At 35.8% G+C, this 19,061-nt stretch overlaps 1 protein-coding gene across 8 annotated transcripts; it reads left to right on the plus strand.

Annotated features, from left to right (window-relative positions):
• Positions 1–609: 609 nt before the first annotated feature.
• Positions 610–18,112, plus strand: LOC105046536 (splicing factor U2af large subunit A). Of its 8 annotated transcripts, none has more exons than XM_073259861.1 (13): positions 610–1,000; positions 1,325–1,569; positions 2,122–2,265; positions 4,859–4,923; positions 5,519–5,577; positions 5,663–5,692; positions 5,784–5,843; positions 10,723–10,783; positions 10,870–10,982; positions 11,096–11,545; positions 12,241–12,376; positions 12,619–12,686; positions 17,835–18,112. In XM_073259861.1, the coding sequence occupies exons 1-13, from the start codon at positions 941–943 to the stop codon at positions 17,970–17,972; spliced, it is 1,629 nt and encodes a 542-aa protein (XP_073115962.1). In that variant the 5' UTR covers positions 610–940; the 3' UTR covers positions 17,973–18,112. The 8 variants fall into 8 exon arrangements, with proteins under 8 accessions (XP_073115962.1, XP_029120811.2, XP_073115963.1 ...); XM_073259864.1 differs by lacking the exon at positions 17,835–18,112 and having other exon boundaries at positions 616–754; positions 948–1,000; positions 1,338–1,569; positions 12,619–12,908; XM_029264978.2 differs by lacking the exon at positions 5,663–5,692 and having other exon boundaries at positions 17,835–18,111.
• The last annotated feature ends 949 nt before the right edge of the window (positions 18,113–19,061 follow it).

Consider the following 19,061-nt stretch of genomic DNA (forward strand, 5'->3'; position numbering starts at 1 on the left):
TTAAAAAAATATTTTTTATAAATAATAACAATATATTCATTCATATTCTTAATATCAATAATAATAAATTTTAATAATATAATTAAATATACATAAGTAGATTTCAATTTCATCTATGATATAATATTTTTATTTAATGCTGGAAGGATTGTTAGAAAAGACTAGATACATAATATATTAAAAATTAATTTTGATCTATATGACATCCAGATAAAAACAGTTTGATTGGCTATTTTATTTTTTTTAATATATATATATATATATATATATATATATATATATATATATATATATATATATATAACTCGAGAGCTTCCTATAGTTACGCCCGTTATTATTAAATTTACCGAGTGGTGCTCTGGTTTTGGTTCATGACGATGGATGGAAAAAAAACAGAAATGCATGTAATTGTACCAAAATAATAATAATAATAATAATAATCATCTAATATCTAATATATATATATATATATAAATATGCATGGCCCCGTCGTGCCCAAGAACTCCACCCGGTCGTCGCCCGTCACTCTCTCCGTACGACCCCCCTCCGCGTCCCGTAGCGATCGGAAGAAAACGACGGAATAGAATAAGAGCGAGCGACTAAGAGCCAGCGATCGGGAGTAGAAGACGAGAGAGAATAAGAGCGAGATGGATAGGACGAAGGGAGAAGTTCGAAACATGCCGGGCTACGGAGACTCCACGTCCGAAGTATCTTGGCTTTCCACCTCTTTCTCTCTATTCCTCTTGGAGATTTGGTAAAAAAGATACGCTATTCTCACCTGGAATTCGTTCATATATTTGTGTTTCTAGGACCAATGTTGGATTAAAGCGATTTGTTGCTGGAAAGCTTGACTTTCTTTTTGTATTTTCTTTTAGTATATTGTGAATTTGGTCGTCTTGAGAGTTTGGGATTCGTGTTGGTTTTGATACGGTTTTGATGCATGGCAGGGTTTCCTACTTTGTTTAATAGGAGCAGTCAGTTTCTTGGACGGAAATATCAGGTTATTTTCTGCAAGAATTAATTCTGCTTTTGATTGATGGGATCAATAGAGGTTAGCTTAGGGTTATATTTGGATTTTTTTTTTTTTTTTGCTTTTCTTTGTTAGATGGAGATTATTGTTTGCTTGATCAAAGAGCATTATATATTTTTCGCTCCCTGTTACGTTGTTCGAGTCTAATAAGTAGTTGATATATTGGACAAGATTCATAAGAATACTCGGGGCATTAAATTTCCCCCCAAAGATTCCTCTAAATATCCAGGGTCTTTTACGGTCTATTGCATTTTTTAGCTTTTGTCGAACTTCTATTTCTTCATGTAATTCCAGAGCAATTCTCCAGAATATGAAAGAGATTCTTCGAAAAGCAGAGACAGGGAGAGAGATATGGAGAGGGAGAAGGGTAGAAGACAAGAACGGGACAGGGAACCTGATGAGGAAAGGGAGAGGGATGGGGAACGAGGCAGCGACAGAGATTATCGTCACAGGGACCACAGGGAAAGAAGTGAAAGGAGAAAGCACAGCTGCAGGAAATCTGATGATCATGACCATCACCATATCCAAGATCATGAAAGGTACATAGATTGCATCTTTTTATGCATCAAATCATAACTTTATAATTTTTCATATATAGTGTTGATATTTTGTGCTGCCGATAATTGATGTGCTAGGCATAACTATTTTATTTATGAATTTTAGTTGCTTATCAACACTGTGTTTAGTTAAAGATGTTAAAAGACAACACAATACCACAGTACTATATAGTCTGATTATGTTTTGTATATGAACCTATTGATTCTTGGGATTTTTGTCTCCAACTCGTGTAATATGGCTATTCTTTGTTGTTAACTGGTTTACTATAAATGGGCATTGTATTGCTACAAGTTTATGTTCTGTTTTGTAAAGCTTACATGATATGATACACAAGACTTTCTTAGATATAGGTATGTTATGTATCAATAACTCAAGGCATGCATGATCTGGTGGATTATTCATTTCCTCTAAATCTTGATTCCAGTCTTTCATTGTCAGTTCTATACCTTGTATCTAACAAATGTCTTATTAATTGGATGCTCTCACTTCATTTAATGCTACAATTATATTAATTCCCTCTATGTTCATTTCAGGTATAGGGATTATGATAGAGACAGAGATGAGTATCATAGCCATAGGTCTCAATCATGGTCAGCGGGTACATCTCATTATAGATCATGGTCAAGGGGTAGATTTGATCATAGATCAAGGTCTCGTTCCCGCCCAAGATCAAAGAGGTAAGTGACAAATAATCAACAGGCTTATATCTGTGATTTATGTGAAAGAAGGTTTCAAAGATATGTTTTTGGTCTTGCTTCCTTGCATGAGATTGCCCTATGTTTTCCATCTTATGTTCAGATAACTATGTTGAAGAAGGCATCATCAATCACTTTTAAATAGTGAGGAAAAGAAGTGCCATTTATAGGCAAATCTATCATTTAAGGACCGGTTCTGCTATGGGAATCTTGTATTATATTATTTGCAATTTATTTGGGCATTATTTTTTGTAGGATCTCTCACATGAGGTCCAACTAAGCATTTAAGATTTAAAGAATATATTGTTCGATGCAATGTTAGTGCTATTCCGTTGCAGCATTTTATTCTTGTTCATGACTTTTCAATCTCTCATATAATGCCCGAATGAGAGCTTAGCTTCTAGCTTAAAGACCACATGGGTTTGTGTAGTGCAGTGTTAGAACTATGCCACTGTGGTGTTCTCCTGTAATGCAGAAATCCTGTGATATGCATTTGAATTTTATTTCAAGTCCATATGTGTCTTTATGTGTTCGCCTATATTCTGTATGTGAACAAATATTGTGCAGACCTTCTCGTACATCCTTGATGAAAGGTTCAAAGGATATCTTTGTTTTACACAGTCCATGCACTCCTTTTTTTTTTTTTTTTAACAAACATGATCTATGGTCGATAACATTTGCAAATTGGGAAATATTGATGCTTAATCTACTGAGAAGTAATGTCAAGTTTGGTAGCATGGGATGATTTTGATGAAGGAAACAGGAAGTTACTTGAAGACATCTAAGTTGATGATGGGAGGATTATCCTAGAATTAAACCATTGCAGCTTTTTAAAGCCTGTGCCTACACTAGGCTTGCTAGTCGAGGGGTTAGGACAGAGCCATGGTGCAGGCCTTGAAGGGTGGGTGAGGGGAGTGTAAAAGGAGAAGAAGGAAAGAGTGGGGTGTGCAAGAGGAGGAGATGATTGGAAGAAAGAAAAGAGGTGATCAATAGGAGTATGAGGTGAGCTGTAGTCTCGAGAATAGCTGGATGTGAGAGTGGAGTTTGGTGGTTAGGGGCAGGGATGAAGGGGGTAGCAAAGAAGAGAAGAGGAGAAGATGGAGGAGAAGATGGAGGAGGAGAAGAGGAATGAGGGGAGGAAGCGACAAAGAGATGTGGAGAGGGGAGAGGAGTAGAATAAGGAGACTAATTCAATGCGTGTAAGTTAGAGGAATAATCCAAAAAATTGGTTTGAGAAAAAGAGGAGTTCACATTTGGCAATATAAATTATGAGCATAAGTTAGAATATTTTATATTTTTATCAAGATTCTTCAATGTCAAAATCCCTTAAATGTCAAGATGAACCATAGTGATGCTACATAACTATCACTAATATGATAAGTTGATAGAACAAGTCATGTGATAGTACTAGCATGATGGAGTGCTAGCAGGGATGACAAGGCAGTCTTGAGCTTTAAAAAAGATACAATGTAAGCGCACTAGCATTTTCAGGACAAGAAATTAAATGCAGTTCCTTTGAGCTTTTGAGAAAGGGGAATTTTGGGGGTTTTGAACCATTTATTGACTATATAATAGTAATGTCTGAACATAAGGCATTGATGAATGCTTATAATCACTTAATGTTTGGGTAGCTTGTATTTTTCTAGAGAAAATGAAAGTCTCTTATTATGAAAGCACTATCATTTTCAAGAGGCATGTTTTGTTGTTGTATTAAGCAGTTGCTGATAGTTTCTTCTGTTTCGGTGCAAAAGTTCAACTTTATAGTGGAATCTCATCAGATCTTGTCTAACCAGCTTGAAAAATTGTTAAAGCAAAATATGGCATGTTTATTTTCCATTTTTTTATAAAAATTTTATTATTATTACTATTTCTCTGGTTGCCTTGCTTGTACATATGGGAGACTTTTAGTTTCTTCTGCCTTGTTCTGAATCATCAGTGAGGCATATTCTCTGGCTGTCAGGCGAATCTGTGCTGGAGCCACCGTAGAGCTTTCTAAAATTCTAGATTTGCAATTTGAATTACCACCTGGCCTAGCACAAGCATTATCATATTACTGTCATCTCAGCCTGTGGGACATGGTCACTGTAAAATGACAATGTGCCACTACATGATACACCTTTTTTATGAATTACTCAGTTCCATATTCTTGATGTGGTCAGGGTGCTGCAACCATGAAAAAGGTCTTTTGGTTGGATAGGTAGGGAAGGATTATTAAAAAAGGTCTTTTTGGTTGGATAGGTAGGGAAGGATCATTAAAAAAGGTCTTTTTTTTGGTTGGATAGGTAGGGAAGGATGATGTCAAAGAATTATATGATCGGAATTTGCTCTCTACAAGGAGAAGCCAGATCAATGAAACTAAAATTTCTGAGTCACAACCTGTTGCTTATGGATGTTGTTGATCGGCTAGTTTCTGAAACTTGTTTTGTGACCTTATCCTTCTGTATGGCTCATTCTTTTTGCTTCATGGAGCATTATTATCATATAATTAGCTATTTTTATAATCAAGTTATATTAGTATGCTTTGCTGTTATGGATCTGCTAATTCCTAATATTTATTCTTTCTTTTCGAATGCAGTAAACGTATTAGCGGTTTTGACATGCCACCTGCAACTACTGCGATACCTGGTGCAGTTGTTGCAGGTATGTACAACCACCAAAGAGATTACATATTGGTGTCCTTACTGTCGCTTTATTTGTGTTATTAGGAAAAATTATATTGAGATGCATGTTCTGCTTGGGTAAGCACTAGTTGTATAAATATCCATTTTAATGGCTCTCCGTTTTAATTAAAACTGCTATACTTGCATGTGAAGTAATGTTTTCTATGTTTCACCTTCAGATTTTATATGGAAGCGTAGTCCCTGTTTTTGTTATTCTTTTTCTTGGTGGTGGTTTGTTTTGTTTTTTGCATGTAACTTGTTGTAAGAAGGCAATGTTGGGTCACTTGTCCCACCATGTTGCCAAGGGTGTGAGCTGACTACTGTAGCATTTTTTTTGGAATCAATGCAGTTGTTTGATGGTTCTGTTCACCTTCAATCGTCAACAATTCATTGTTGGTATTCTTACATTTTTTTTCTCCAGTATGTATATACCTTCTAGATGATAATTTTGGCCGGGGCTAGGGTGTATCTATTATTACTGATGACATATAAACATAAAACAATTCATACCTTTCTGCTGCATGTTATGATAGGCTTACGTATTGCGTTTTGTTTTAATTTTATTGGTTTTGCAGGTCAGATGACTGGGGCCACAAATGCCAGTACCGGGACGTTTCCGGCAACACCTGGACAGGTTTGCCCATTCTTTTATTTGTTTCTTTGGTTGCACATGGATATATTATTTAAGTATTCACATGTTTATGTCTGTATTCATGCAGTTGTCAGCTCTCTCTTTGATGCCTTGTCAGGCAATGACACAGCCTTAATGATTGACTAAATTGTGATCATTTAACATGGTCACCACATTCTCTTATCTGAAATTATTTTCGTTATGTCTAGGCAACTCGACATGCTCGGCGTGTTTATGTTGGAGGCCTTTCTGCTACTGCTAATGAGCAGGTTTGCCCACTTGATATCTCACATGTTTCTTGGGTAATTCATCAGTTGTCTATCTTTATGTTTTCAGTTTGTTATCCATGTCAAAGCTTTTGCATTTTGTAGCTAATCACATGTCCATGCAAGATGCATGCTAGTACATCTCTGTGGAGTAGAAATAATTATAAAGGACATGGAAGTTTAAGGGTTTTTATTATTTTGTTATTTTTATATTATACATACGAAAATCTTGATCAATAATTATGAAAATATTAATCAATGTTTTTGTTATAAAATTTTATCAATTGGTGAGCTGGTTTAGTGTTTCTCTGTCATTTCCCAAGAAAGGTTCTTTTTGTGAATTTTAAAGCAAATATAAAACACTTATTGAAAAAGGGCATCTTTCGTCATGCTTTGCTTTTAGAAGAAGAGGAAAACCATCTTCTAACTTAAGCTTATATGAAGCGTGTTCTGTTTTTATAGAAATAATATGTGTGGTTTGTGTACCGGATATATTAGAGGTGCAAATGTATTGGGTAGACTAACTAAATTCAGTCATCATGAACTTAACCTACACCTGAAATATGATATTCTGGATTGTGTCAAAACCCCTGTCGTCTAGAGTCTAGACCTGAATCTCAACAAAGTTTTATTTGTTTAAGCCTCCTAGAGCAAAGTTAGACCAAGTCTCTTACCACAAACTTAGATTTAAGTATATCAGAATTAGATCTAAAATAGTGAATTATGTATAATGTTGTACTGAACACCAACCAATTGAAATAGTTCTTCTTTTTCAAGCACTTTCATGGAAGTCCTTCCAAAACATCCGTTTTGAAAAAAGCAGCAGCAGTGTCCGAAGTTCCTTGAGCATGACTTACAGCAGCAAGATGAACGACCAAGGGTTGAGCCCTATCCCTATAAAACATATGTGGTGTAAGTCCTAGAATTGAGTACATGTGACCAGAATTACATGTGAGGAAATTTTGACTTGAAAATTTTGGTTTATTGGATTGAAAATTTATATTGAAATTTTTGTCATTTTAGTTTTTGGACTTCTATGGTATATGATGATCTCAGATATGAATGGGTGGAGTGTTACTTGGCACTTCATGCCATTGCTAATTATCCAGGTTTCCCAAGATTGTCCATGTCTACTTCTTAAAAAAACCTGAAATGAGGATACTTCCACAAAATAAAAATATGTATAAGACTAATTATATAAAAGATATGTTGACGACCATACTAAGTTGTTTAGTTAATGATATTTGTTATAAAAAACTTGCATTTTGTGCACATTGCAATTATGAAGATGGAAAAGTATGAAGCTTTACTCAAAAATTGTTGGATGTTCTAAGATAGTACCATTTAAAATTTAAGATAATTAAGATTTACATTTTCATAAAATGTGCTAATTTGACATTTGACAGGATAGTTAATAATTAAATTTTCATACCAAAGTGTCTCTTGATAGGAGTCAAGAATTTTGAGCGAAGTATCGGTGGTTGTTACCAAGGGTTGATGTGTTGGTTTGTGTCAGTTGTGTTGTACTGAGCTGGTGCTGAACCAGGCATGCATGTGCATTGCCCTCCATATTGCAGGGTATGGACATGCTTGATATTTGATAGGCTCAATACTAAGCCAAAAATATCCTTTTATTTATTTATTTATTTATTTATTTTTGGCACGGCAAGGCAGTTTCTGGTGTGCTAGTCATTGGAGAACATGCCCATCAATGCCGATACCTGAACCCCTGGTTCTTGCTGACATATATTGGACACTTTATTTTTGTGGTGCCTAGGAGTGTCCTATAAGTGTAGATGCTCTAGGAATTTTGAGAATTTATGTTTCTGGATGGTATGACATTATCATTATATTTGTGAAGGTTGTTCTAGTTAGCCAGCTTTCATGATTAATTTTCATTGAAAAATTGTCCCAAAACTTATTGTTCTAATTGGTAATGTTGTGGACATGGCAAAGTGATGAAGTGGACAGTTTAGTATGCGGGCAACTTTAGCAATTTTGTCGAGATGCACTCAATATGGTTAGACTGCAAATAATTCCTCTTCATTTTTCAGTCAATCAATGTAGTGTGAGGGTTGTGTTGTTCCATTTCTGATTTGTTATATGCAAACAAAACACTCTTGAGCAATGTTTGAAGGCTTAGTTTTAGTTTAACATGGCAAGTTAGATTAGTTTTGGTTATTTTGCAGTATTTGGTAGGTCTCAACCAATAAAAAGAATTATAATACAAAAATTAGTAAAACTAAAGAAAAATATGATGAGTTAACAATATAATTTTGGATCACTCGGGAATATTTAATATTGTTTTGGACCTTTAGGCGAATGATGTTAGTGATTTTGTGTCAAAACATTAGAATTGGTAAAATTTTCAGAAAAAAAGAGAGAGGTTATCAACAAATTATGTCTTATGCCAATCTAGAGTTTCATATATTATTTCCTTGTTTGATAAGAATTTAAACATAATAATCTAAATGTTTAAGAAATTTTTTTTTTAACTGGAGGATCAATATTCTAAATTGTGGTCCATGCTGCTACATATGTATGTGGTCCATGCTCATTGGGCCAAATGAAGTCCCCATGGATGATGGAGCCTTATAGTGCACCAGTAGTTGCGCACATATATTTAGGCAGCAAGCATCTGAGATGCAGATGCATATAGATTGTAATTATGATGGGTCGTTGTTTGGTTTTACTTGTTTAAGAAGAAGATTGACGTTCATGTATACTTCTGAATAATAGTAGCTTAAATACCATATGTTTGTTTATTAGGTTGGTAGCTTAAGCTTAGCTTATATTCATGCATCTTTGTTGCTTATATTCTGATTGTTCATTGCGTTGGATTGCTTAAAATTTGAGCACTGTCGATAGGTGGATGTTGTTTTTTTAGGTCAATATCATACTCCACTTAAATAAGATCTCATAAAGCATGGAAGAGTGTGCTTAGAATCTTGTTCTTATTTATTTTTATTCCAATATTTTAATCTATTTCCACGAATGTTGCTTCTTATGGATTATGTGCTACTATATGCGACCACAATCACCGACATATCCTTACGGCGTTTTGGAAACTTGTTGAGGATAACCAAACCTATGTCAAAAAATTTAGATTTACTCTAAATTTCTTCAGAAAGTTTCTTGAACTTTGTAAAATTTGTGGCTGGCATTCTGATCCTATGCAGAGAATGTTTGATTTCTAAGGGATCTGTTTTGTGGGTATAATTATTGAAGATGTTCTAGTGTCTTCTTGTATTGTGGTATTCAATGATAAGCTAAACTTCATATTTTCTAATTATTTCTTTCTGTTTGAAAGCCTCAACACTTCCCAATTTTTATTTTTTCCCTAATTCTCTCCTAAGATTTTGGAAGCAGTTTTTTTTTTTTTTAATTTTTTTTGTACATTGTACCTCTAAAGTTTCATGGAAGCTACAATGACCCATTTAAGGGTTTATTTAGTTTACACCTTTACATATTTAGCAATAAGCAAGCACCTGTCACATGTCTTTTAATTGTGTCAGATATATGTTCTAAAGGTGTGGTCCTTAGTTCTTCTTGGATTATATAGATATGATGCTTGGACATTGCATTTTGGTGGTGCGATAGCACTGTCCTTTTCAAGTTCTTTCTATTCTTTTCTTTTCCTCTTCACTTTAAAATTTTTGTACTTTTATCCTTTGAGATTCCCAGCTACGTATCTAACCGATCGGTTGATCCACAAATTCCAACCCCTGTACTCCCATACCTTCTCATTATTCAAAATATGACCAAATGTTTGAATTTCTGCGAATACAGAGCAGACATTATCTCTTCATTAAAACACTTAAGACCAAATCAGACTTTATCCCCTAATTCTTTTGATTAATTTTACCTCCGATATAATTACGCATCAATATCCCTGCATATAGCACAGTTGAGACAATTTTTTCTTGGGTTATATTTCTAGCAAAATAAATTTTGTTCTTATTATCCTGCCCCCGGAAGCTAAAGGTCATATTTCCATACCTTCTTATACAATTTGGCCGCTGAAGCTTCATCCATTTGATCATTCTTCATCAGCCTTATAACCAGGTCCCTAACCAAATGTCGACCCCTAATGGCTTAATGTGAATTTTCTCACTCAAAAAACAAAAAAAAGAGAGAGTTAATGCTGAATTTTCACATAGTGCAGCCTTGGGCAGGTGGGGAACTTGCCATGTCCTGAAAGATTGGATGGTGTGGTGGGAGATCTCTATCTTATATTTTTTGTAGTCTAAGCTAATGGAGCTGGGATGCAACCATCCAAGGTATCTTTAAGCGCAGAAGTAAATTCCAAACAAATTCCCTACAGATGCAGTGTGCTAATTCTGGAAACTTGCCTGGGAAAGAGATTGTCCAAAGGCATTTAAGAAACAAGCCGAGATTGGGAACAGGCCCAGTATATAGGATTTAAGGATGGGCTTCTAGGGATGCCATGATTGTAACCATCATGTTTTGTCCTTAATATTTGTGGTTAGTTTGTAGATCGTTGTTTGCCAGATATCCCTATTTAGGGCTTACTTTTGATGTTATTATAATGCTTAATTGGTTATTGAGGAGAGATTACCATATGAATGTTTTCTTCTGATTGAGTGTCAGAGGCATGACTTTCATGAACAACCTTAAATAGAACTCATGATTACTATTGATGAGGATAAGTCTTATATTCTTATGGGTGCATTATTTGTCTTCCTGTTTATCTCTCTGGATGGTCCTCCACTATCAACTTTGTGCTCTATGCTCTAGTTTGCACCTCTGAACCATTTCTTTACTTTGAAGCACATGTTGTTATTGCACATCATTTATCTGATAATGCATTATTTTGCCTGACTTTTTTTTCCAAAAAAAAAAAAAAAAACAATTCTTACAGTCAGTTGCTGCCTTTTTTAAACAAGTTATGGCTGCCATCGGAGGAAACACTGCAGGGCCAGGTTTCTCTTCACGTATCCGAACTATTCAATGTTATCTTTCCATTAAAATGACAATTTACTGATTCAATGTCATTATTTTCTTGAAGGTGATGCTGTTGTTAATGTGTATATAAATCATGAGAAGATGTTTGCTTTTGTTGACATGAGGTCGGTAGAAGAGGCAAGCAATGCGATGGCCTTGAATGGCATCATATTTGAGGTTTGGGTCTTCTCTAGCAGAGCCATTTTAATTATATGTTCCATGTGCATGAGGTACTTAAAAATTGTTAAGATGCTGCTAACCTCTTTGCCTCTGATACTGCATGTATCCAGGGGGCACCTTTGAGAGTGAGAAGGCCAACTGATTACAACCCTTATCTTGCTGCCACCCTTGGCCCAGGCCAACCCAACCCCAATCTTAATCTCGCTGCAGTCGGGCTTACACCACCTGGTTCTGCTGGTGTGCTTGATGGTCCTCATTGTATTTTTGTGGGTGGGGTTCCACAATTTCTTGCAGAAGGAAAGTTACGAGAGTTGCTCGAGATGTTTGGTCCTCTTCGACGTTTTAATCTCGTTGAGGGCAGGGAAACTGGTAACTCAAAAGGCTATGCCTTCTGTGTTTACCAGGACCTCTCGGTCACAGACACTGCATGTGCCGCGCTTGATGGCATCAAAATGGGAGATAAAACCCTCATTGTTAGACGTGCAAACCAAGGTTTAGCGCAGGCTAGGCCAGAGCAAGAAGACGTGTTACTACAGGCACAGCAGCAGGTGGCATTGCAGGTAACATCATTCTATTTCTGTTCAATTGGCAAAAAGTTGGATCCTGTGTGGTTAATAATTTGAACTCTGTCTTGTTTTCCTTTCTAAGTGGTGTTTCTAGTTGTGGCTAACTTGTTACGAAGTTGCTTTCATGCATCAGTGTCTCGTGGGCTCGCTTTGGTGCTATCTAAAATTTGTATTGACTATTATCTGTATGTTTGTTTCCCATTTTGAAATCCCTGTTCTTTCATGTGATTATATGTAAGAAATGTTCAACAATCAAAAATTGTTCATAGTGATTGCTGTAACTGTGGGTGCTGCATTTCTGAGTATCGAGTGAAGTGGCTTAAGGATCCCTAGTCGAAGCAAATACATCTTTGAAAAGTTCAAAACAGATCTCATTAATTCCTAGAATTTCAGACTTCTATCAGCATCTTAGGCGACCTCAGAAGATTTAACCATCATAAGGCTGCAAGATTTACTTTCGGTTTGCATGTTTGCATGCTTGCTTGCTTCTTTTTCCAGCTCTTTCTAGGATTTTTAATGCATCTCTAACTTGCTCTGAACTTGTTAAATAGATTAAAATTTTTATTATCTTTCATATAATTTTTGTTAGCTTTCTTAATGCATCAGAATTGATATTTGGCAGAAATTACTGGTTTTCATTTTTAATGTGTGTGTGTGTGTGTATTTATAGATTTTTTTTTTTCTTTCAGAAGCTTGTGGACCAAATGGTGCCAGTTCCAACCAAAGTAGTATGCTTCACACAGGTTGTTAGTGCAGACGAACTTGAAAATGATGAAGAATATGAAGATATTGTGGAAGATATGAGAAGTGAAGGAGAGAAATACGGTATAACTACTGCTCTGATGACTGAACCATATTTTGTCTCACATTGTACATTTATTAGCATGTTAAGTTCGTATCTCTCTTTTTTGTTTTATTTTACAGCCTTTTGTCCAACCTTGTCCTATTCAGTATCCGGCTTAACCCACTGAAGATATACCATATTTACCCTCTCTTTCCTGTACCTAAGACCGTATTTTGTGTACTTGGATATTTTGAAGGCATCTGAAGAGGTGATGCTTTTGCAGGTGAACTGTTAAACGTCATCATCCCTCGACCAGGTCCTAATGGAGAACCATCTCCTGGAGTTGGAAAGGTCAGTTTATATAGAAAAAAAGAAATCGATGATTACTACAAGTGCTGTTATATTGTGAAGTACTACTCTATTGAGAATATTGTAGGCTCACTGTTCTTGGTTGCAGGCTTGAAAACTAAAATCTTCTCTGGATACCCTTATTTTATATTGAATCTGGAATGAGTTTGGATTTTAGATTTTCTGCTCTAATCCATGAACCTTCACTGTTTGAAAATTCACCCTAGTTATTTGAGGTATAATGTGAACAAAGTTTTGCAATACCGGTATCGTGCTCTATATCGTTTGCTAGTCGGTACAGTACAGTACTATATCTGTCCGTACTGATAATAAAAAAATAAAAAAAAACCACCCAACAGTCAAAAAAAAAAAAAAAAAAAACAGATAACCAACCATATTGATGCCGTACTGACCCGTTCTGGCCCATACTGCACCGTACGGTATGGTTCGAACCTATACCGTACCAAACCGATCGGTACGGTCTGATTCACATCATTTACTAAAAAATTGGTCTGAATCGTGCCGGTTTTTCATTAGTACGGGATGTACCGACTGATTCGGATCAATACGACATACCATGATGTGAACATTACCTGCTGTTTTTGACTCTCACTCTAAATTATTTTTGGTCAGATATGTTCCACATCAATCCTATGTCACGGATCATTATGGTTAAACCATCAAATTTATAAAAAAATAGAGAAATATTTCCTCTCTCTTCTCATTACTATACAAGAGTGACACCCACACACACACACACACATATATATATATATATACACATATACATACATATATATACATACATATACATACATATATATATATACATACATATGCATACATACATACATACATATATACATATATACATACATACACACATACATACACACACACACACACACACACATACATACATACATATACATATATACAAATCCAGGAAGAAAAAGATAAGTACAAATACCTAACTAATAGCTAAAAAGAAAGAGATAAGTATAAATACCTAACTGATAGCTATCTGATAAATATAAATAACCTATAATTTTACTATACAATCTTATCAGGATAATGTTCAATACTTCCCCTCAAGTTAGAGAATGAAAATCACAAATGCCCAACTTGGATAATAGATAACGAAATTGACAGTTGGCTGATGATTAGAAGAAATGTACCTTATGACAATGTCCTTGGATTGGATTCTCTCATGCACAAAATGACAATCAATCTCATTGTGCTTAGTATGCTCATAAAAGACCGGATTAGCAGTAATATGCAAAGCCTCTTGCTTATCACAATGAAGTACCATAGGAGTAAAATGACTAACAGTAAAATCATACAATAAATCTTGTAGCCAAATAAGCTTACTCATGGTGAAAGCCAAAGAGTGATACTCAACTTCTATAGAAGAATGAGAAATTATGGTATGTTTCTTGATTTTCCAAGAAATATGAGTACCATCAAGTGAAATGAAATAATCTGTAAGTGATCGATAAGTCATTGGACAAGCAGGTCAATCTACATCACAATATGCTCGAATAAAGAGATCATTAGATAAAGAAAATAAAAGTCCTTATCTAGAGGAACTTTTCAAATATCGCAAAACATGGAAGGCAGTATCAAGATGAGGCTTTTTAAGTGACTACATGAACTAACTGAGGATATGTACAGCATATGTGATATCAGGCCAAGACACTGTAAATCAACCTTCCTACTAACCTATGATATTGGCTTGGATCATCAATTTGATCACCTTCTTCTGATGATAACTTATGTTGTTGAGGAAGAGGAACTCTAGTTGGCTTACATCCCATCATGCTAGTTTCCTCAAGCATGTCAAGTACATGCATTGATTAAGAACAATTCCAGAAGATGCCCGAGCTACTTCCAAACCAAGAAAATATTTGAGCTTGCCAAGGTCTTTGATATGAAAAAAAGTGTTCAGACAACTTTTGATTTTTTGGCATTTGCTCAAATCATTTCCTGCAAGGATCGTATCATCAACATAAACTAGGACAGCAACAAAAGAGCTACCATGTTGAAATGTGAAGAAAGAGTGACCTGCCTTTGATCGAGTAAAATCGAATTGGAGCAAAGAGGATGACAACTTCTCAAACCACCGACGAAAAGCTTGTTTCAAAGAGGATGGCAATTACATTGTGGACGTTGTGGCTATGAAGGTATGAGTTCAGCTGGTGAGGAATCATGCCCATTTACAGAGTCCACATCAACTGATGGAGAAGGAATCAAAGGTGGGTCATGATTCGAAGACTGTGGTGAATCATGGTATGGTAAAAGGGGCTCATCGTTAATAATAGACATCGGTATAGGTCTGATAGTGATAGGCTCAGATGCTTTTCACTTTTGAGAGGCAAAAGGAAATACATTCTCATAGAATATAACGCCACGAGAACAAATACTTATAGCCCTTAATATCTTGTGGATAAACAACAAATATATGCTTGCATGACCTAGGAGCAAACTTATCTTTTGTTTGGTGATGGACATAATAAAGACAACTAAAAGTATGCAAATGTGAATAATTTGGAGGTTTAGAAAACAGTAATTCATAAGGATTTTTTCCAAACAAAATTTTTGATGGCATGTAATTGATCAAATATGTAGCAATCAAGACACATTCCCCCCAAAAAGCAATAAGTAAAGCGGATTGAAAATGAAGTGCTCGAGCAACTTCTAAAAGGTGTCTGTTTGCATTCAACAATGTCATGTTGTTGTGGCATGTTAACGTAGGAAGTTTGGTTGAGGATCCCATGTTCTTGGAAGAAAATTTTCATGGGACCCACTGTTAGTTCAAGTGCATTGTAAGAACGTACAGTTTTGACAGTAAAACCAAATTGATTTTTGATCATATTATAAAAATCAATAAAGTATTGATATGCATCAGATTTGTGTTTCAATATATACACCCAAGTTTTTCGTGAGAAATCATCAACAAGAGTTAAGAAGGATCGACCACCAGACCATGAAGCAGTTTTGTATGGTCCCAAATATCACAATGAATAAAAGTAAAGGGTCTACTCGGTTCATTAAAACTCAAAGAAAACATATGTCTTGTTTGCTTTGCACGATAGCAAACGTCACAACACTTATTAAAATCTCTAAAGGAAAAACTAGGAATTTGAGAAATCAAAGACTATGCATCAAAAGAAACATGACCTAAATGCTGATGCCATAAATTAGGTGAAGAAATAGTGGTTGCGGTAAGAGGAATGCAAACTTTCTTGAAGTGATATAAGCCATCTTTCATCTCACCCATTCCAATCAGCCTCTTCATGGTCAGGTCCTGCAAGACACAAAAAGTGAGAAAGAATGTCACGGCCCAATGATAATCTCTTGTTAACTTGCTAATAGGAGCTAAGTTACAAGAACAAAATTGGACATTAAAGCTGTCCCAAGGGATTGAACTGGAATTGAATTACCATCAGGCAAGAGAACAGGCAAATTAGGATTGCAATCTTGTGAATCAAACAGAAGAGTTTTAGAAAAGACAATGTGCTCGGAAGCTCCACCGTCTAAAATCCAATCAGAATTTTCATTGGAAGAGATAACCTTACCAACAAAGTTGATGGTGGAAGACTTAGGAATAGATAAGAGGGTCATCAACCGATCATATTGTTCCAGTGTAAGACGAGTGATAGGAGATGATTCATGTGTTTCAGTGGATGAAGGAAGAGACCCCGAAGAGACGTTGTTAGCTGTTGCATCAAAAAAAGTGCACCCTTTCGAAGATCTCCCCCGGACTTCTAATCTGCAGGGTAGCCAACAAGTTCAAAACATGTTTCTTTTTGATGACCCAACTTACCATAATTGTCACACTTGTGGGTCGTTGTTCTCCAGATATCGCAGAAACTTGCTTAGTGCTGCGAGAATTCTTCACAATAAAGACAGCTGCATCAGTCATAGAGGATCGATTAGCAACCAAGTTTTGTTGCTTCTCTTTTTGGGATATTAATGCTTATGCCTTATTAAGGCTAGGGAGGGGTTCAGTGTTGAGAATCTACGATCACACCACTCCATAACAATCATCAAGTCCCATAAGGAATTGATGGATCTTCTCATTGTCTCGCTCAGCACCCAAAATCCTTTCAACTTTGTGTGGTAAGTAGCAGCGCTTGGTCCATTTTGACTGCAAAGCACAATCTATCTCTTGAGGTCATGAATGCATGGAGCATTGTCTTGAGAGAACCTCTCTTCCAAATCGAGCCATATCATCTCTTGCATTCTCAAAGTAAGCTAGACAATCATATAGCTCAGGAGCCAAGGAATTAAAAAGCCAGGATATAATCATGGCATTGCACTTCGTCCATGACTCGAGATCAGAACTATCGTCAGATGGTTGTCCAAGACTTCCAGAGATAAAAAAGCATACTTTTTGTTGATACGCAATGCGTTGATCATAGCTCGCCGCCAAGTGGGATAATTTTGTTCACCTTTGAGCAAATAGGACGTCAAAATTATTCCAGGATTGTCAGAAGACGTCACATAATAAGGTAAAGTGACATCTTGACTCTGATGCAAATGTGAAGAGGAAGAACTTCCATAATTATGCAGCAAAGAGGATGTTACAAGCTGAATTTGGGAAAAGCTAATTGAAAAAATTTTTAGATAGTGCGTGTGGCATGGAGAATGGTTGCGAAATTTCAGACGAAGGTGGATTGTAGGTGAAGAAATCCAATGAAGTTGACGTTGTAGCAAGAAAATGCATCAAAGAGACACTGAAAATTGGAAAATCTTCCTGGCTGGAAATAGCAAAAACTCGTCGAAAAATATCAAAACCTGGCTCTAATACCATGTAAAAATTTCGAGAAATATTTCCTCTCTCTTCTCATTACCATACCAGAGTGACATACATACAGGTCCAGGAAGAAAAAAAGTACAAATATCTAACTAATAGCTAAAAGAAAAAGATAAGTACAAATACCTAATTGATAGCCATCTGATAAATATAAATAGTCTACAATTTTGCTATACAATCTTATGACGATAACGTTCGATAAAATTTAAAAAGGAAAATTGTTGTTTGCATGGAGTTCTTGCTAATTATACTCTAAAGGTATTATCGTGCTTATTTAATCATTGTTTGATGCCGCTAATCAATACTTTGTTTGTTTGTTTTATCTTTTCCAGGTATTCTTGGAATATGCAGACACAGAAGGGTCTACAAAAGCGAGGCAGGGCATGCATGGAAGGAAATTCGGGGGGAAAGAAGTTGTTGCTATCTTTTATCCAGAGAGCAAGTTCACTCAAGGAGAATATGATGACTGATTGCTCGTTTCTCTTTTCTGTATATTTTTATTTTCTTAGCTTTTGGCACCCCATACTGTGACGAGAACTCGCATGACACAGAAGCATGTCAGACTGTTAGATTGTTCCAGATGTCAAGGGTTCATTGGAGTAATGCATTGTTATTGATCCTTCACGGTGTCCGGTCCTATCCTTGCAATTTGGATTTAAACTTGCATTCGGATGCTATGAAAGTAAGTCGGGTTTAGCAAGGGTCCAGCAAAGACAAACCTTCGTAGTCACCGTGGTGGCATCCCAGCGGAATGGATCATTTGCTTCCGATGAAGTAGTTTAGATTCGAGTCGCGGGACATACAGGGCCTCAATTAAATGTCAGGATATGAATAGCTGTGAATGGAGCATATTTTGATGATCCAAATACAGTGTTTGAAAATAATATCTGATCTGTTGGTCCTCAGTGGTACTGAAGTGACGTACTCATCCATTGGATTCGTTCATATGGTGAGAAAAAAACTATCTATTTATCCAAATTCTGCTTCAAATCGAATATTTTTTAATAAAAATTGGGGCACTATGATCACGTCCAAAAAAAATACGTTGAATTACTCTTCTCCAATATTTTTTTTATTTATTAAAAAAAAAATCAAAAGACAAACCTTCGCACAGAGGGGGATGAAGCGGCTCGACAGGATGATGAAGATTAAAAAAAAACTGTTTAACTGATGTACCTTTTTTTTTTCTCCTGCTGTGGGATCAATATAATAGAAAAATGCTAATGATTTGGAAGCAAGTACAGAAAAAATGAAGCTGCGGCTTGCGTTCATCCGCTAGCAGGTTACGAATCTGAATCCGATTCTAGCTCAACTTAAATCCTATCTTATTACCCAGTAATGCATTATGCTGTTACAATGGACCTGCAGTTATGGACCGTTATAACAGCTATTAATTGCATTGAAATAATTTTTTCAATCTTTAATATTGAAAAAACATCTATGATAATTGTTATTATAACTGCATTATAATGAGAAGTAATGGATAATAACAGAAAATAAGACCATTATCTTTCCATTTATTTTTCATTGAATAAAAAATACGATTTGGTCGATACAAT

Source organism: Elaeis guineensis, chromosome 6, assembly GCF_000442705.2.
Source record: "Elaeis guineensis isolate ETL-2024a chromosome 6, EG11, whole genome shotgun sequence".
NCBI lineage: Eukaryota > Viridiplantae > Streptophyta > Magnoliopsida > Arecales > Arecaceae > Elaeis > Elaeis guineensis.

Bases quoted from the DNA above. Each gene is read 5' to 3' on its own strand.
- LOC105046536 (XM_073259860.1), top strand. From the start codon at position 941: ATGGCAGGGTTTCCTACTTTGTTTAATAGGAGCAGTCAGTTTCTTGGA. The intron at 5,578-5,662 runs GTTTGCCCATTC...GTATTCATGCAG, and splicing joins TTCCGGCAACACCTGGACAG to TTGTCAGCTCTCTCTTTGAT. The intron at 10,983-11,095 runs GTTTGGGTCTTC...GCATGTATCCAG, and splicing joins TGAATGGCATCATATTTGAG to GGGGCACCTTTGAGAGTGAG.